At 42.5% G+C, this 20,836-nt stretch overlaps 1 protein-coding gene across 1 annotated transcript in view; it reads right to left on the reverse strand.

Moving 5' to 3' along the window:
• Positions 1-20,836, reverse strand: part of DOK6 (docking protein 6) — a 393,486-nt gene that overhangs the window by 71,138 nt on the left and 301,512 nt on the right. The window contains exon 7 of the mRNA XM_043888767.1: positions 9,048-9,165. Within this exon, the coding sequence (XP_043744702.1) occupies positions 9,048-9,165 (118 nt within the window). The remainder of the gene's footprint in view (positions 1-9,047; positions 9,166-20,836) is intronic.

Genomic DNA, 20,836 nt, shown 5'->3' on the forward strand with positions numbered 1-20,836 from the left:
ATACATGTGAACTTTTTTTTCTCTCAAAATTCTTCTCTGCAGTTTCTAGTTTGTGCAGCATTGCTTAATAGGTACATTTTCAAGGGAAGTGATAAACAGTGGACTGCAGTGAGCCAAATGGTCTTGTGTGTGTGCAGACGTGTGTGTTTGTGTGTATACATGTTTGAGCATATGCACACAAATCCATGACAGAGACAGCTGACCTTCTGTCATGGTTGTGTTAACATTTCCTTGAGCTAATATTATGTACCAACTTTATTCCCTACAGAATAAAATGGAATATATATTTTTCCATAAAATTTGATCAATATAGAACTACATGTGTTACCTATTATGTTTTAGAAAATTGCATGGTGGAAGCTTGATGGAGAAAAATCAAGTAGAGAGACCAAGTTTCAGGTTTAATTCAAGTCTGAAACTGAAGTTTCAATTTCAGGTTTGAATCAGAGAGTGAAGCAGTCTGTTTGAATAAGGCTCTTGTTAGATTATCCCAATCCAGTATACTATCTGGAAGCTCTGCGCCTTTTAGTAACTACTGTTTATACCTAATAGACCAGGATTAAGTGGCTGGCTGTTGTATTTCACACTGAGTTATATTCCGTTTTCACTGTGCTAAACTTAATTAACTAAATCGTGCCTTTCACCTGTGGCCAGCCAGTAGAATGTACCCCGTGATGAACCCGACTTGGTAATAACGGGATCAAGCAAAGCTGGTCTTCCTGGGGAGAGAGGCTGGGCCTGGGGAGGTACCCAGTGCTCAGAAAGGTTTCTCAGGAGACGGGATGGGTGAATTGTCAAGAGTGGATCCTGGGCGGGAGGGCGGGGAGGGCTGGGCTCGCCTCTTCATCACTGAGCTGAATAGAGTCCTTCAGGAGTCTTGTAACTCCCCAGCCTGGAAAACAGGGCCCCTTTTCCTTAGGCCACATGGACTGTGTGATGCAAACTTGGGAGGAGGGTCACCTCCTTAGAGGGTAAGGGCTCGTTTACACTGATGGGGGAAAGAAAAAGCCAAAGACTTAAGCCTGACATGGTGCCTTTTCTTCTTGCATCAAAAACTTAGGGTTAGGTTAGAGTCAGATTTAGTTTTTCTCAACTCTCAGAAGCTGGAAATGTATTTCTTTTTTTAACTTTTAATTTTACCTTTAAAAAAATTACCTTTAATTGGAGGATAACTGCTTTACAATGCTGTGTTGGTTTCTGCTGTCTGACAGCGTGAATCAGCCATAAGTGTACATATATCCTCTCCCTCTTGAGCGTCCCACTCCTGGAATACTATTACTTAAATCTAGATTTTTATAAAGTCCTTAGAACAAAACAAAATTCTTCATGCACAGTGGAAATGCCATAACAACATTTTAAAGTAAAAAAAGTGGAATAAACTGGAGTAGGATAGCATGCTTCTGTCTGGGAAAGAACCTTCTTAGCGTGAATTTAATTTACTTCAATATATTGACAATGGTAATGACTAGGGAACCTTTATGCCTCATGTGGACAATCTCATTTAAGCACAGTAATAGGTACTATTATCCTTGGTTTAGAGATGAAGACAGTGACGCTTAGAAAGATTAAGTAAATGGCCCAAAGACACAAAACTTAGCTCTGGTAAATATTCAAACTCCGATTAACTTAGCTCCCAAACTCAAGATTGTAGCTTCTGCAGGTAGAACCTCTTCATCATGACAGCTCCCAAATTTGGCAGCACCATGGGGATAAAAACAAAACAAAACACCAAAGTTGCTGCCTCACAGCCTAGTGGAAGAAGCAGGCTTGTAAACAAATACATTGGTGTATGAAGTTATACCTAAACGTCTGGGAGCCTGGAAGAGCAAGTGATGGGCTGTGTGTGGAGTGAGGACATTCCCCTCTGAGAATACTTGGAGCACTTTCATCTGATGTCTGTTTTGGGGGTGCAGATATCCAGGGAGGCCCTCCCCTTGACTTACCCTCCATCAGGTGAGGCTGTGCGGTGAGTGTTCATGCGCAGCTGTGTCCCACTCTCCTCTGACCCCGTGGACTGCAGCCCACCAGGCTCCTCTGTCCATGGAATTCTCTGGGCAAGGATGCTGAGTGGGGAATCTTCCTGACTTGGGGATCGAACCCACGTCTGTTGCATTGGCAAGCAGATTCTTGACTGCTGAGCCATCGGGGAAGCCCAATATAAATGTTCACAGAGATGGCTTAATAGATGGAAAGTGATGATTCTAAAAACTGGCTCTTGTTTTTAACGGTTGTGGTAGAAACTTCAAAGGCAGGCTCGGGCCCTCAGGAAGACGTGTGAAATGTTTGGCTGCCATGGACCCAGCCAGACTGACTCACCTGACAACGTGCAGATCACACCCTGCAAAGATGGAGCGTGGCTCATGCGAGTTCCTTTCTTCCACTGGTGCAGATGTCTCCGTGTGTTTTACTTGCTGCAGTAGTCTTTCATTAACTTTGCAATTTGGAAAACATCATATCATGAAAATTTAAACAGAAGACCTCGATGGAAGCAATTTAAAAACCATGCGAACTCGAAATTGAACGGGCAGTAAAGGAGGACAGGGGGTCAGAGCCGACGGAGAGTAAGTAAATCCTTTGATTTACCTCCCTGTCTCCGCCGGAGCTCTATTTACTGTCTTCTGGAGGTTATCTCTAATTCTAATTGCCTGTTTGCATCCTGTCCTTCGGAGAAACTGGCGCCGCGGATGCCCTTTCGGCGAACATAAACTGCCTTCCGTGTGACCAGGTGCGCTGCTCGCTGACACTGGGGTCTGGAGCTAATTATAGACGGAGGGGGCGGGGGCGAGGCCGCTCAGAACTGGCACGTGAGTATTAATCAGTGTTAATGAAAGCAGAACTCCAAAGTTATCACCTTTACAAATGGCACCTCCAATGGTCCTTAATTCAAACAGCAAAGCTGTTCAGCTGTTAAAAAATGAGTGCCAGCCTATCCCATAGAAACTGGTGCAAAAAATGAGTCATTAAATGTATCAGGGAATGGTGACGGGTAACACCGAGTCCCCTAAGCCGGCGCACGGGGCTCATTTCCGGCCCATATTCTCGAGGCCCCTTCCATCACTGTGGCCTGCGGGAGAGCTCACCCCAGAGGGGAGCGGCAGGTGGAGACAGAAACCTGGCCACCAGGTGCAGGAGCCTCGGCATCTCACGGCGCCCCCTGGGCCACCTAAGTGAGGACCGGCAGCTGCGAGCACAGGTGTCCAGAAGATGACGGTCCTGAAGCAAGCAGCAGACAGGCCAACTGTGCAGGCAGGCAGCCTGACTCCAGGACCAGGGCCGCCGGCCGGTGCGGCTGGACGCTGCTCCTTGAGACAGGCTGAGAACCGTTCTCGGAGAGTGGTAGCGACGCCACCCTTCCCGATAGCTTTTCAAATGCGTCTTCTATGGCAACCCGCTCCGGTGTTGTTGCCTGGAGAATCCTATGGACAGAGGACCCTGGCAGGCTGCAGTCCGTGGGGCTGCAAAGAGTCGGATATGACCCAGCGACCAAGGCTACTACTACTAAGTTTAAAATGGGAACACTTTTAATAAGAGGTGTAAGTAAAGACGACATCAGTTTCATGTCTGATGCAAACTTGATTCCTCCCACAATCTACTTTAAATTAGTACTCGATGGCAAGTTTCTTTTTAAATGCTGCATTGTATGTTAAATACTGCTGCTTTTTAGTTAAATGCAGCATTTCACCTAAAGGCTTCAGACTTTCCACAAAGCTCTGTGCTCTAAAGCTCTGAGTGGTGAAATCCCCAAACCATTTGACATTCTCTGGGCTTCCTTAGTGGCTCAGATGGTAAAGAAACTGTCTGCAATGCAGGAGACCTGGGTTCAAACCTTGGGTCAGGAAAATCCCTTGGAGAAGGGAATGGCAACCCACTCCAGTATTTTTTGCCTGGAGATGCTCACAAACAGAATAGCCTGGTGGGCTACAGTCCATGGGATCGCAAAGAGTTGGACATGACTGAAGCGACCGACTCTGTTCCATAATCCATTGTGTACATAAGTGTAATGGTGATTAAAAGTCATGCTGATGTATGGCAAAAACTATCACAATATTGTAAAGTAATCGAGTAAGGAAAACTCTGACCCCCTTACAGGAAGTGGCTTCCTGGTCCCTTTTGTTTGCTCATCCTGGTTTCCTTAGACCTTGATCATAAAGATTAGATCATCAGGCAACATTTAACGCAGCTCCTGATTTCTGCTTTCCTAAATATATGCCTTAGGGCTTCCCAGGTGGTGCAGTAGTAAAGAATCTGCCTGCTAATACAGGAGACTAGGGTTTGATCCCTGGGTTAGGAAGATCCCCTGGAGAAGGAACTGGCAACCCACTCTAGAATTCTTGCCTGGAAAATTCCATGAACAGAGGAGCCTCCTGGGCTAGAGTCCATGGGGTCACAGAGAGTCGGACACGACTGAGAGCATGTACACAAGTATATGCTTAACCTAATCTGCTGATTCCTTTCCTAGATTAGAAGGAATAATTAATAGTTAAAGAAGCTAGGTCTCTACCCTTAGTTTCTTCCCCTTTGCAAATCTGCAGGCCAACTCTGCTGGCAAGACAGCATCCCAAGGACAATGGGCAGAAGTCAGCAGGCTTGCATGCAAAAGAAAATGATGAATCATCTGACCTCCTGCCTCAATGATTAACTGAGATTGTTCCCCCTCTCTTCCCTTTAAAAGCTGTCATGGCTGAGCAGAATCTTGGGAGTTGGTCTCCAGACATGAGGCCACCATTGCCCCAGATCACCAGCTTTTCTGAATAAAGTTCTTTCTTCTCTACTGAATTCTGCTCCTCGATTTACTGGCTGTTGAGCGGCGAGCAGCTGAACCTGTGCTTGCCTACATTATGGACCCTTTTTTTCTTTTCCTCCCTCCCTTGCTTTTTGCTCTTCTGAGTGTTCCTCATTTCCCCAACACATTTTCTGCTGAAGGCCTTAGAACTAAAATCACAGTTCTGATACAAGTGAAACAAATGGTGTGTTTTAAGCCTTCACTTTTGAACCAAGAGTTCCCTGAGACTAGAAAGAGCATCACAAGAAGGTGTTGTGACAGAAATGTTTTTCATAAATGCAGAAGTTAGAGACATAGAAAAACTACCTTCTAATAAGAATCAGTCATCCTGATTGCCCACTAAAAATCGAGAAAAGTCTTTATTAACACCCTCCACAGGAAGAGGAGTCAGAACCCATCACAGCCATTTAGGGGCAGAGATTTTCAACAGCAGCAGCCTCGGATTTAGCTACTTAAAGGTGAATTATTCTGTTTGTCAATTGTTTTTTTTTTTTTTTTTTTACTCCAGAGAGCTAACATCCAACAGGGAAGCCGTAAGAGACCATTCTTTCTGAGCGCCTAGTGGGAGATCTGGAAGATTTCATTGCACCTCTTTTCCAGACATTAGTGTAAACAAAGGATGTCAGCATGGATATGTCAATCTTTTAAGTCTATCTTGCCTCTACGGTTATAGAGTAGATGACAGAAATGAATACAATAAAACCAAAGACAGTGCAGTTTTGAGGGTGATAGGCAGCCGAAGTTATAGGTAAGTCCTACAGAGAATGGATTTGTTTTCACACCAGGATTTTTTATTTCCACTTCCAGTACATGTGCTGCTTATTAATGAATTCCAATCTATTAAACTTTAAGCATATTAACTTTTCCCCCGTTACCTTCTGAATGAAAGCCTGATTAATTTAATTCATATTGACCTCAGCTTCATAGTGAGAATGCTAACAGTATGGTGAAAAGATTCTAATGATATTTTTATTCCTCGATGCTACCTGCAGTTTACTTGATGATGTCTCACCCACCAGTGCCAGTTTTCCTCTGACTCTGGACCATCAGTGATGACAGCTGCTTGACTATGTCCCCTCCTTGTAAAGAGGTGGTACCACTTTAAGGAGCGCAAGTGAGGAGTGAGATGCAAAACACCACACTTTCATATGTAGTTTAGTGGGATGAAGGGGTGACGAGATTGTTTCTATTTTCCTTCTCTCTCTTTTTAAACATCTCTTTAGCTGGTAAAGAATCTGCCTGCAATGCAGGAGACCCTGGTTCAATTCCTGGGATGGGAAGATCCACTGGAGAAGGGATGGGCTACCCACTCCAGTATTCTTGGGCTTACCTGGTGGCTCAGCTGGTAAAGAATACAGCTGCAATGCGGGAAACCTGGGTTCGATCTCTGGGTTGGGAAGATCTCCTGGAGAAGGGCATGACAACCCACACTAGCACTCCAGTATTCTGGCCTGGAGAATTGGGTGGGCTTTATAGTATATGGGGTTGCAAAGACTTGGACACAACTGAGCAACTTTCTCACTTTTACTTTATTTGGGCTTCCCAGCTGGCGCAGCAGTAAAGAACCCGCCTGCCAATACAGGAGATGCAAGAGACATGGGTTTGATACCTGAGTCAGGAAGATCCACTGGAGGAGGAAATGGCAACTCACTCCACAATATTTCTTCCTGGAAAACTCCACGGACAGAGAAGCCTGGTGGGTTACAGTCCGTGGTGTTGCAGAGTTGGACACAGCTGAGCACACAGGCAAGAGGTATGCAACGCAAAAATAAATGCCCAGCAGAGTGAAATGTACTCTGCATTGACTATAGTTCTCTGACTTACAGTAATTACCTTCATCAATGCATATTTTTTTGTTAGCTACAAACAGCAACCAGAGAAGAATGTGACATTGAGATTGAAGGGGTTCAGAATGAGCCTCCCCAGAACATGCCACTTTGGCAAGGGGATTACTTTGAGCCAAAGACAATCAAGGCCCAGAAGACTCAGGAAGAGTTTTTAACCTCCTGCTTAATTGCCTAAAAGAATCCAGACTGAGCGCCTGACTCAGACACGGAGCTGTTACCAGAGATAACTTCTATCAGAAGGACCGATCTGTGTGGCAGAGCAAACATCTAATTACCAAACACCTGCTCTTTTTGTCACCTCTGTCCTGCCACCCACCTCCGCCCTTGGAAGCCCGAGGCCCTGTCCCTTCCCTTAGCTCAGAACACCGTATAAGCCTCAGCCACCATTCTTGGCTTTGGGTCTCATGGGAATCCCTAATATATACCATTACATTTATTTTTCTCCTGTTAATCTCACATCAACTTAATTATTAGACCAGCCAAAGAACCCTGAAGGGTAGAAGGTACATTTTTCCTTCCCAACACAATCATCTAAATAAATAGATCATAACTAATAAGGCATTTGAAACCCTTAACTGGAAATATTAGTGAGACAAATCAGAATATCTAATCACTTATTGATTCTGTTTAATTGTGTAAATCACTGCTGTTCTCCAACAAGTCTCAATGCAATGTTTTCAGCAATTTCACTGCCTTGCGGTATTTTTTGTTGGGCACTTTTGATATTATTTCAGAAGTTATCCATCTAAATGCTACCTTCAGAGAAAAATTTTTCATGCCACCATGAAAACCACAGTCTTTTATTTGCTGGAATTATAGACCAGACCTTGTCAGAATCGAAAGTTATCTGTAGAGTTGTTCCAACCCATTTACAACTTATTTGTAGTAGTATCTCACCTTTTTGCTTAGAAATTTAATTGTTTTTATTTTCTTCTTCGAATATTCCATATTTTTAGCTTTCTTCTATTGAATATTTACAGATATATGATTACATTTAAATAAAAATAACCTTATATTAAAAACATATTTTCTAATTATTTCTAACCTCAGGAACAAGCAAGATGAATTTTACAAGATCATGACTGGCAATTTAAGTGCATAGTGCTGGCATTTCTGGAAGGAATCAACGAAATGAGAAGCACATCTTCTCTGATTCATGAACTGTCAAAGCAGTTTCCCTTCCCTTTCCCAGTCCTCTAATCCTTATCCTATTAAAGATCTTCTCATACAAATAAATATAAAAAATAATCACAACCTGTTAAACACAGTAGTCAAGTTGGTGGTAAGACAGTTCATTTAAAATATCAAATGCAATTATCTTCCATAAGTGACTAAAATGGTTCTGACTGCTTTTTCCTGCAGAATGTATCTTTAATCATTCATCCCCATTCATCGAATCTCATTATTCTAGGTTTGAAAATCTGGCAAGCAAATATTGCTTAAAAAATAACACTCAGGTTGCTTGTTACCATTTTTTCCTCTCAAAACATTTAGTGTTGTTAATATGAGCAAAAGTTAATGCATAAAAAGAAGAATATTCTGAGTGCCTAATTACATTGAAGGGTATAACAGTTATTCCTTCACCTGGTATTTACTGGGCACCTCGTACATTCAAACCTCAAAAAAAGGTTTGTCTGATGAGAGTTTTCATCTGTGTGTGTGTGTGTTTTTAAGCCTTATTTTTCCTAGTTCCTGCTTCTTCCTGTCTTGGTCGGTTATTAGTTTCTTGCAGCTGAATATTTTATTTGAAGGATAAGTTTATTCATTGAGCACAGAAGGGAAGAAACAGGAAGAGAATCGTGGAAGCTGAGTTCTGCTGTTATTGATCAAATACCTGCCACTGTTAATCTGATTCATCCGCTAAGCCACGTCTATACAGTCAATCAACCATTCACCATTAGGAAAAATACGGAGGCAACAGACGTACACTCGTCTCCTGCTGCCCTGCTCCCTCCCAAACGGTTTCGACGTCAAGGCTTCGGCTAAACCTTAAAACTATGAGAAAGTTCATGGAGCATTTCATTGCGGAGCCAGCAGTCAGCCTCCTGAACAGATATTCAACCCTCTTACGGCAAAAAGATGCTACGGGGGAAACCCTTTGTAAGACACAGCAGGAAACAGACCCTGGTAGTAGCTACTTTTAGCTTCTGACAATGTTTTGTATCATTTTTTCAGTCCAATTCCTCCGCCAAAGCGGCTCCTCAGCCCTTGGTTAGCTTTGGGATAATTTTTACCGTAGGCCTATGAAGTAATAACTTTAGAAAAGCCATGGTAAGTCTCAGAGCTCCCACTGTGGCCAGATTCAGCAGATGAATGGAAATGGAGGAGCAGCATGTGGGGGCAAATACAAAGCAAACGGCGTGGCTCCTGGTTTCGCCCCCAGGAAGCCCAGGCGGGGTGCTCCCGGCGCTACTTGCCTTGCAAACTGTAGATTTCTCCAACGCTGCTCTGCCGGGTGATGTGGTGCCAGTAGGCGCTGCGAGGAAGAGAGATCGATTTGGATAACGTCATGGGTTCCGTCAAGCTTGTCTGAAGCTAAAAGAAAAAGAAACTGTGTCTCAGGCTTTACTTAAGATATTCAATTCAAATCGGCTCTTGAAAAAGTTCAGGGTTAAATATGAGTGACATATAATAGACTCTTACAGGTTCCTGCATAACATGCTGTTTCAAGATACCATTTCTTGGGGGGTGCGGGGGGAAGGGGCTGTGCTGGGTGGCTTGAAGGGTATTAGTTCCCTGACCAGGGATTGAACCCCGGGGCACCACAGGGAAAACGCTGAGTCCTAACCACGGGACTGCCAGGGAAACCCCAGGATCATCATTTTTAAGTAAGGAAAATCGTGACTTAAAAAATATGAAATGAACACTTGTAAACAATTAATCTCATTAATTAAGAAGGGAATGAAAAGATGAAAGACCGATTCCAAGGGGAATTCAAGGAGCTTACAGTCGGTCAGGAACGCGGGTGAAGAACCACAGCGGTGATCCGTTCTATTCCACCAGACACGTTTATCTGCACTTCGATAAGCAAGAATTACCTGCATGACTATCAGCGTTCTACAATTTACTGAACTGTAAAATAACTCAAAAAATGGAGATGCAACCCCTGTCAGAAGCAGACACCCCAAAATAGCGCCAAACGCAAGATGGCATTTCATTTTCACCCCTTTGAGTGTCTGTTGAGCTGCACCCCCCAGACCTATAAACCCTGTACTTGCCCAGCTTCTAGACTGAAGAGCCCAGAGTCAGAGACATCAGTGGTTTCAAGGCCACGATCCCCAACCTTTTTGGCACCAGGACCGATTTCATGGAAGAGAATTTTCCCACAGTCGGGGTGGGGCGGATGGTTTGGGGATGATTCAAATACATTACATTTATTGTGCACTTTATTTCTACAGTTATTACAACAGCTCCACCTCAGAGCATCAGGCATTCGATCGCAGAGGTTGGGGGGCCCTGGTTTAATGGCTGGGGATGCTCACATGTTGGAAGCAAGGTCCTGGAGCGACGCCCCGGTGTGCGGCAACACAGCAGCAGTGTTACAGGGGGATGGACGTCAGGAGGGCGTGTTAGTTACCAGGGCAACCAGCAGAGGCGCCAGAGGCTCCTCAGAACCCCTGTGATTAGAGTAAGCACCAGGGGTGGGGCTGGGGTGGGCATCCTAGGTGACCCTAGTGGTAAAGAACCCATCTGCCAAGGCAGGAGACTCAGGTTCCATCCCTGGGTCGGGAAGATCCCCTGGAGGGTGTGGTGACCCACTCCAGTATTCTTTCCTGGTGAATTTCCACCCTCCATAGGGTCGCAGAGGGTGGGACAAAACTGAAGTGACTCAGCATGGGGCCTGGGGCAAGTGCTTAGGCAGGCCAGTTATGCGAGCAGATTGCAGGTGAAGAAGACACTGGCCAGGCAGTGGACAGACAGAGGGCAAGAGGACAGCCATGCTGAGGGGCCGGACCACACGGCATCTTATGTTCCTGACACCCGCCCCCAGCCTCGCCAGATGGCTCCCCCCTCAAACCGACCTCATTCCTCACTCCTTTGACAGAAAACAGTGCTTTCCCTGAGAAGTTCTATGATAAAAGGGTCATGCGTGCCTGGTGCTCAGGCGCTTCAGTCGTGTCTGAGTCTCTGTGACCCCATGGACTGTAGTCTGCCAGGCTCATCTGTCCATGGGATTCTCCAGGCAAGAATACCGGAGTGGGTTGCCCTGCCCTCCTCAAAGGGGTGGTACCTTTTCTCATTTGAGAGATAAACTTCAGGTTAGCTACAGAGATCCACACAACATCCTATCAGGTGATGCTCAGACACATGATTAGTTAAAAGAGAATGATACTTTACATTGCATTTTCCAGAAGAGATTCATTTTCATTGATTCACAGTATTTTCTTTAGAAGTCCCAGAAATGGTTTTGTTTGACCTTGGCGCATATTTCTCTGATGTAATCTGAGCCAATGTGCACTTTCTGACAATGGGTGATCCTCTAATTAATAACACATGTCTTCTTTATTTAGTGACTGACTCCTGGCAAACCTGGGAGCCATAAACGTCACCTTGGTCATATCTGGCCTTGGAGTCCCATTTGCTCGCTGGTGGGGGACCCTGCCCCCTGGGGCTCATATGTCTGCATCCCAAGTGCAGCCCTTCAAGAAGATGCTGTCCAGAGTCCCTGATATGATAAGTTAATGATAGGCCCTTAAAGCCACATAAAACTAGGAGGCTTTTAAGTTTTAACTAAAGATGAAGACATAGGACTTGAACGTATTTGTTCGATTTCACTTTTTAGTAGTGAGGCATTTCTAGAACCGCTGTGTCTTGCCACAGAAGTGCCCTACTTGGTCTATCTGAGAGTCTAACTCTCTTGAAGGTCTTTTTCTTTTTTTAAAGGATGGCTTCAAACATAGCAACACTGGAGCCAACTTTTCAAAATTTTCTCTATTTCAAAATTTTTCTTTTTTTACTATGAAGTGGGTATACTAACACACTGACACCCCATGGTTGGTAGACAGGGGGTGTATGAGCCGTGCTAAGTCGCTTCAGTCATTTCCGACTCTTTGCGACCCCACAGGCTTCCCTCGGGGCTCAAAAGGTAAAGAATTTGCCTGCGATGCGGGAGACCCGGGTTCGATCCCTGGGTTGGGAAGATCCCTTGGAGAAGGGAATGGCAACCCACTCCAATATTCTTGCCTGAAAAATCCATGGATGGAGGAGCCTGGCAGGTTACAGTCCATGGGGTCCCAAAGAGTCGGACAAGGCTGAGCGACTAACACTTTCACTTTCAAGTGCTTCAGTCATATCCGACTCTGCAATTCCATGAACTGTGACCCTCCAGGATCTTCCATCCATGGGATTCTCCAGGCAAGAATACTGGAGTGGGTTGCCATGCACTTCTCCAGGGGATCTTTCCGACCCAGGGATTGAACCCCTGCCTCTTAAGTCTCGGGCATTGACAGGTGGGTTCTTTACCACTAGCGCCACCTGGGCTGTTAGGGAGAAGCCAGAATGTCTGAGTTCCAGAAGGGCCGTGGAGGACTGAAGACCACTGCAAATTATTGGAGAGCCTGCCTTCAGAAGCAGGGCTCTGGGTTCCAGCCTTTCACACCCGGCTGGCTGGTGACCGCTTTGGCTGATGAGGGCCAGTACTGTGAGGCCGTTTTGGGCACACCCTTTAAGACCCTGGGGGCAGTTTCTTGCCTCCCTTGTTCTGAGTCACTAGGTAAGCCTCACTGTTCTGAGGCTGCCGTGGGCTGAGGAAGCCCCGGCTCACTGTGTCCACAGGCCATTAAATCGAGGTCTGACTCCTAGAAAGCCCAACCATTTTCATCTTACAGATAGAAAATCCAAGTCCAGGAAAATTCAGGGATTTGCTTGAGGTAAAATCCTGAGTGCAGAACCCCCAACAGAAAACAGTCCTCCTGACTTCTGAGTCCACTGCTCTTTATCCTGTTCATACGATGATCTCTCCTGGGAAGGCGAGCTTCCTCCCGCACGAATGACAACATAGCCTTGTGTTTTGAGAGGAGTCTTGCTGCCAAGAAGCAGCAGGAAGGGCCTGACCACTGATGTGATTTTGTGAATGCACACGCTCCCAGCACCTCTTCCCATTTTACTAACAATATTATCCAGCTTACGCCACTGCCTTCTGCAATTTCCCTTCGCTGTTCTCGGACCCCGCCAGCCCTTGTGATAAAACTTAATGCTAATTTGTGTTCACCTACATAAAATTCATGTGTATTTTAAAAAAAAACTGTTAAATATAAATTTTCCTTTTGTGCTGCCTCTCCCTAATTATTGCCTAGAATTTTAAAAATCATATTAGCACTTGAGACACAAATCTCTATGACTGGGAGAGAAGAAAGTTATCACTTACAGATGAGCAGTTAGGAGTCATTCTCTTATGTGCCTTGACCTATGCAAACTGGTTTCATAGGTTATCTCCTTTAATATCCACATAAATTATCAACAAATGTGCCATCTGACTTTTACAGACAAGGGAGATGGGGCTCTGGGGGGTCATGGGACTTGTTCATGGTGTCACAGCCAGTGGGCGATGCCTCTGGGGCTCAGAGCCCATGACGTCCTTCCCTCTTTACCACAGTTCATTGTAAAATAATTGATTGGAAACTTCCTATTCAAAAGGCAGGTAAGATGAGAATTACACAAGTTGGGTCAATTCCACTGGACTGATGCAGAACGTGAGCACCTCTCTCCTATGTTCAAAAATAAAAGACCACAATTTGTGTGGCAGAGGCTCAGAGCTAAGTCCACTGACTTTGTGGTCCACAACTTGTTATCAAAGATCAACACCACAGCTGCCTAGCCATTTGACTTCAGGCAAGGTACGTAAACTTTTTTTTTTTCCAAGATTCAATTTTTCCTTATCTCTAAATTAAAGATAAGACACATTTAATGTGCTTCCACTGTTGTTTTAAATATCTTACAAGACGATGCTTTTAATATGAAAAGCACACTCATGTCCAAAGTGCTCAGTAAAGACCACCGACCTAAGTCTAAGAGCTCAACAGAAGCAAAAAAACTCATCCCACCCTCTCCTTCCTCTGCTGTATTTGTAAGTCCATAGACATGCAGCTTATCAGAAACACACAACCCAATCAAAAAATGGGTGTAAGACCTAAACAGACATTTCTCCAACAAAGACATACAGATGGTCAGCACACATAAAAAAGATGTTCAACATCGCTCATTATTCGAGAACTGCAAATCAAAACTACAATGAGGTATCACCTCACACCCATGAAAATGTCATCATCAAAAGATGACAAACAGTAAATGCTGGAGAGGATGTGGAGATAAAGGGAAAACCGTCTTGCATGGTTGGTAGGAATGTACACTGATAGAGCCACTCTGGAGGATCCTTAAAATACTAGGAGTAAATCTACCGTATGACCCAGCAAGCCCACTACTGGGCATGCACCCCGAGAAAACCGGTCTTCAAAAAGGCACAGCTTCTCTGTATGACGAAGAGAATTAAAACGTGCTTCCTACGGGCAGATGTGCCAGCCAGCCCCTGGTTTGTCTGAGACAAGAGGAATGGGTGGGGAAACCGTGTAGATGAGACACAGGGCAGAAATCCAGGTGGTGGGGCCGAGTGTTCATGTGACGTGGGACACGAATGTCAGCGTAAGAAAAAAAACACGATGCTTCATAAGGAAAAGCTCAACACCGGCGCACTCCCTCAAGAACAGTTAGTTTTATTTGTTCTTGGAAAAGAGCTCATGAAACTCGAAAGCTGCACAGAAATCGAAGCCCAGGAGACCGTACACCAGCCAAGCTTGGCACTGTTTGGATTCGTTCAGAGAGTCCTCTGAAGTTAGAAGGTTTATGGATGATTGGTTTCTCACAGACTTAATTCTCAATAGGGGACACTCACTCTTAATCTTCCATTTTATTCAACATAACTGGGGAAAAAAATAGAAGGTACCTTGCTGAGTTTGTAGCAGACTCACAAATAAAATGTAGTTTATATAGTCACGTATTGGAAGCTGTTAGATGACGTTTAAAATTGGACTTTGTGGGATAATATTTTCATTAACCTGAAACAAAATAGATGTTATTATTACATATTTTAAACCATGAATTGACCAAAATACTTCTGCAGAGTGCGAAAAAAAGCTGGACTTTGGAATAACATCAGAAATTATTACGAACATCTACATAAATACTTTGAATGCCACTCTAATCTGTACTCAGTAAAGTTTTTTTTTTTTTTTAATGTTTATCAGCTTGCATCTTTTGCCTCCTTTTTTTTTTTTGATGGCATTTTGTTGTTGTTGTTTTATTTTATCTGTTATTTATTTTAGGCCATGCCATGCAGCACAAGATCTTAGTTCCCCAACCAGGGATGGGATCCACACTCCTGCAGTGGGAGCTCACAGTCTTAATCACAGGCCCACCAGGGAAGTCCCAGTAATGCTTTTAAGAATATATATTCTTTATCTATCTATCATCTGTAAGCAGATACATTTACAGAGCTACCCTTTGAATCTAAGGAATATGATGAATACATTAAATTAAAAGATTAATTAAACATTAAATTTCATAGGTGTTTTAAATAAAAGTTTTGCTGTCATTTGATCTTGAAGTATACAGAGGCTGTAATACGTGTATGTAATTAATTTCCAGTGTATGCATATAGTGAATTCTGGGATAAACTTTAGTGGTGGTTATAAAATTTTACCCACTTAAAATGAAAGGTGTTCCTTTTGCCGTGTTATGAATTACCTCATAATTATTGAGCTTTTACTAAGGACCAGGTGGCAGTCTAAACCTCTGCAGTGGGTGCTCTTGCTCCTTCTTCCTTCTTTTAAGGAGAGGAAGGTAAGTGACTTGCAGGAGGTCACACGGCTCTGCTGGTCTTTCCCTGGAGTCTCCCTGGTTACCCAGCATGCTGTGCGGCTTCCGCATCGTGTGTGTGCATCCAGGGACTGACAACTATGCTCACATTCTTTAAGTGTAGCCTTAACGGTCTTCTCATGCAATTCTTACATCAATTTCTCAGATTTTAGACTGCCCCTACTGGCCTACTCCCCCACACCCATTTCACAGCACTGTCGCAAAGAGGGGTCAGTCTGATTCTTTGGGTTGTATGCATATATGTCCTATATGTTTGTATGCTGAATCATTTTGACTGACTTTTGAAATCTGGTTGGTTTTTTTTTTCTCTCTCTTAAGGAAATTACACTTGTAATTGGGGCTTTCCTGGTGGCTCAGTGGTAAAGAATCTGCCTGCCAAGCAGAAGACTTGGGTTTGATCCCTGGGTTGTAAAGATCTGGAGAAGGAAATGGCAACCCACTCCAGTATTCTTGCCTGGAGAATCCCACGGACAGAGGAGCCTGGTGGGCTACAGTTCCCAGGGTCGAAAAGAGTTGGACACGACTCAGTTAAGAAACAACAACGACACTCCTGTAATTGCCAAGAGCAGATTGTATGCCTCTGAATAAGTAAGACTACTATAGTTTAAAGAAAGGAAAACAGAACGATTTTTGTAGATTTCCCTACTATTGTTCTATTCTAGCAATATAAATAAAAGAAACAAAATTGTGTCTTTTAAACACAGTTGAACTTTTAAACGTTAGACATTAATTTTCCTTATACCTTATGAATTGTAATCAAGTTGATTATATGTTATATACATATATATGATATATAATACATTTTTTTAAGTGACATCTAGAGTCACAGCAACTTCCAAAGAGAAAAAAACACACAATCTAAATAAAATTTTGACCATCATGCTATGTCTCAGCACGATGTATTAGAAAAATTATATACTGCCTTCCTGTCATTTCCCTCTCATTTGTGTATTTATTGCAGATAGAAATTAGTATTTTCTTTGTTTTTGTTTAGAAACTAATTTTCCTTTAGTGTTCTGAAACATCAGGAACATGGGCCCACGTTAGTTATCAACTATAATAATTTGTTCTAACTGAGCTTGTGTTAGTTTAATCAGTGTCGGCCAATCAGTAAAAGAAAATTTCAGAAAAATGCAAACAGCGTTTCCCAGCAGGGAACCGGTCATTGTCAGTAATAATGAAGGCTCTTGTCTGCTGGTTAATAATTGATAACACTGAGCAAGAGAGTCAAGAACAGAACTTTGGAGAAGGAATTCATATGCAGATATTCCTATATTTGGTTGTTACATACCATTTGCCATCATAAATCACTCATTTAAACAATTTATAGAATTTCATAACCTTCTATGAGTAAACCTAGAAAAGAGATTGCAAAAAATGTTAACATTTTCCTGTCTATAGCTCATAAGATTATCTTGCTTCCAAATTCTTCATCTTTTCAGTATGGGAGAACTAGCTTTTTTTTTTCCCCCATAGCTGATAGAGATTCACGTAAAATGCGGGTATGAAGAATGCTGTCACTCAAAAGAAAGCCAAACTGCCCAGGATAGGTCCCATTCTGGAAGCTTGCTTATTTCTTCAAAATTCATAAATGGGCACATGGTACTCCTCGCCTTATTAAGCAGGGACTTGAAAGAAATTGAAAGATAGAATTTAGTGACAGTTGGGAATAACAGTTTAGAGTCTTCAGAATACTTATGACAAGTATTATGGTATCTTATACACTCTAGGATGCCATCATTAGAAAGACACATGATTTTATGGGGCACTAGGAAAGAACAGTGCTGCTAACTAAACCGTTAACTCTCATCTGACTTGAGAGACATTAAACTGTGAAAAAGATACCCATCTCGGAATTCATGCCATGGAATAGCATTTCCTTGGTCATACAGCTACTTAGACAAGAACTATTTCATAGGCTGGTAGCAGTCAATACTTGGGTAAGATCTGTGATCATGTATAAATCTGGAAGGGCAAATACACTAACTCTGAGTCGCAGTCTAAGTCACTTGTACATGAAACCAGCTTCGTTCTCCCCTCTCCACTGTCCTCCTCCAAGGCAGGCCTACTATGTGCTAATGGGGTGGCTGGAGAGGCAGGCACTGCTGCCTCCTCACCAGAAATTTCTTTTCATCTTACATTATAAAAGGGAAATAAGATCATTTGTCTTTAAATGCTTACTGTTCAAAAGGCTTACAGTTTGGGGAACAGTAAAACTTTCTAGTTTGTTAAATGTGTGACTTTAACTTGCTTTTATTTCTGGTAACAAGAGCAAGTAAAATGATAGATCTTAGTGAAAGAAAACTATTTGTTTTCTAGGAAGGACATTCTATGTGAGACTCTTGCTGTTTTTCTCCATCCACTGGAGCTTAGGAAGACCACAGAAGTGACAGTTTTGGACAGCAGCACCTTTAAGTCCTGCCAGTGGTGTTTTTTAGGCATCACACGTGGTTTGCCATCTTGCTCGTATTTCAATAACTGATGCTGTTTGTCCTTAAATTGTGCCCAGAGCTTTTCAGGTGATCAGGAAGCAAGAATGACTGAGAACAGGAGCATTCCAGACACTATGTTTTTAAAGGACAAACTGTAATTTTTGTTATGGGGGGTTCTTTGCTTTTAAATCACTGACATTGTTACGAAGCTTGAAATGACTAATGACAATCCCTCTTTCTTTCCTTATTTTTGATAAGCTATCAGGAAAAACCTGTGTTTTAAAAATTCCATTTATATTCAAGTCAATGTATGACAAAAACCACTACAATATTGTAAAGTAATTAGCCTCCAACTAATAAAAATAAATGAAAAAAAAATTCCATTTATATCTTCTCATCAGCTCCTTCCCTGTGTACATTTCATAGCATTTATAAAGCTTAAGAACATACAAAGCAAATTTAAAACAAGAAATTTCTTTTATATTATTTGTGTTTGTGTGTGTAGTATTGTGTGTGTATGTATGTAACAGATCCATTGAAATACAAAATTAAATTATTTCAGGGCCTTTGAGGTCTTGTTGACGATGATGTTAGCCTACACTCACCCTCCACGGGCAGAGCCACGCAAGCACCGTTGAGATGTGTTTTGATGAATGGCTGTTATCACCGAAACAATGAAAACTTTCCTTGAAATTGTTGCACATGCAAAGTGGAACACCTTCGTTTTTGACAACAGAATTAGAAGAACTTGGAGTGTTTTATCTAATTTATGACCTCTGTGAAACGGAAACAAATTCAAGAGGTGCCATTGTTTAAATATGTGGCTTTAATAATTTCCCCTGTGTTCTCAAATAATTTGAAAGTTGGTAGTCACACTTTTTCACCCGGTTTAAGCCACTGGATAACTGAAGAAGTCCCGAGCCTGCTGTTTTAATACTGTCCCCTTCCCCTTCCATCTCCGAGCACCCAGATCTACAGTGTACCCCAATCCTGGCTTCCCCTGCCTGAGAGCTCAGTCAGTGGACCATCTGCACCATCCCCGTTACAGCAATAGCCTCCCTCCTCTTCCCTGGACTTGCTTCTCAGTGGCACAGGATAAGACAAAATACAACCACATCAATGGCAAAGGTGAATCAAATTTGGTGTTGCAATTCTTTTGGCACAGGCTTGTCAGGTGTACTTGAAAGGGACGAACATATTACTTAGCTACAGCTGGGAATAAAACTATCATGTCTTCACCATCATTGCAGATCTCAAAACTACTCCACATCATCATCATCATCATAATGAACCTTTCACGGTACCTCCTGTGTGCCAGGTCTGTTCTCAGCACTTCATATGTATTAATGCACAGATACCTCATTACAACCAAATAAGTAGAATGATTATGTCCCCATTTTACAGACAGAGGAAAACGAAATATTTAGAGGTTAAATGAGCTGCTCAAGATTACACAGCCCATGAGTAGAACCAGAATGGGAAGCCAGCACACTGAGGGCTGTCCTTACCACAGACAATTACGGTTGCTTGAAAGAGCTCCTGGACTCTCCTTCATGAAAATACTGTCTAAGTGCCTCTACTTATAAGCATTTTGCCTGTTCAGAACAACCAGAAGTAAAGAACTATGCCTGCTGACTAATAGAAAATGACATCACAGTTGTTCATTTTAGCTCAAAATGAACACCAGCAGATTGTAAATATGGTCTGATAATGACTGTGTTTCTCAAATAATTCAAAATTTGGTAGTTACTTTTTTTCTTCCAATTTAAGCCATTAGAAAAATGTTGTATTAATTAGATAACTGTTAAAATAACTTAAATTTAACCCAAATCTTTCTCAAGACTAAATCCTACCAACGTCCTGGTGGTACTTCATCAATTAATCCCATAGTCTTATATTAATAATCCTCTTTATGTTCCAGCTACTCGTTCACCTCTCACTGAAGGCCAAATGGAAGTCTGACTTGCATTTGCCACCCTTAGATATTAGGAAGGCTCTTTAAACCGTATCTTGGATAGAGAGACAAAAATGTGTATGTAGTATTGACAAAATTTGAAATGTATTAAGAATAATGTAAAATCATTCCTTAAACCACTTTGTCTTCTTACATTTAAAAGATAATTTTACATTTCAAGTTATTATGTATTTGAGATTTTTTAAAGTCCAAATAAAATAATACTAGATAGAAAGCCCCATAGTCTTTTAATGGAATAGAAATATGAGTATTTTTCTGGGTAGTGACCCACCTAGTTCTCAAAACTCCACTTTTGTCCTCTCATAGATGGGTTCTAATGCATCCCTATAAATTCTGCGGAAAGACAATATTGATCTCTTTTGATGATCAATGACCAATAATAATTCTTTTGTTTGCTTTTCAAAGAAGTTAGTAGTAAAGCTTATACTGTTTTTCAGATACTTGTAAAATTTGCTATTTCAGATTCTTTATGAAATTATTTCTAAGCTTGACCTTGAAACTACAGTATAGTTCCAGGACAGGATAATAGACACCTGGTAAACAGTATAAGCACCTTCTGCAAACATTTTAGTATTGGCTCTGAAACATGGACAGAAAGAGCTAGGAGTTTCAGAGAATCTAAAATAAATACAAAGACAGAAAGAAAAATGGCACGCTTTCTGGTAGAAACCTGTTTTCCTCGTTATTGTGGGTCTACACTCGCATCTCTGATTGTCCGGCTACGTGTGGAGATATGCAGAGGGTGCCGCTCCCTGTCTGACTCTCCGAGCACGCCATCCCTCTTCAGGTAACCATGGCAACAGGTCACAGGTACATACACAAAGTGCATGGCTCCCTGCAGCGGCCACAAACAGCTGCTTTGTCATACACTGAATAGAATATTCGAGAGATGAGGTTCGGTAATTGGGACAGGCTCTCAGGGCCGGGG

This window comes from Cervus elaphus, chromosome 27, assembly GCF_910594005.1.
Source record: "Cervus elaphus chromosome 27, mCerEla1.1, whole genome shotgun sequence".
NCBI lineage: Eukaryota > Metazoa > Chordata > Mammalia > Artiodactyla > Cervidae > Cervus > Cervus elaphus.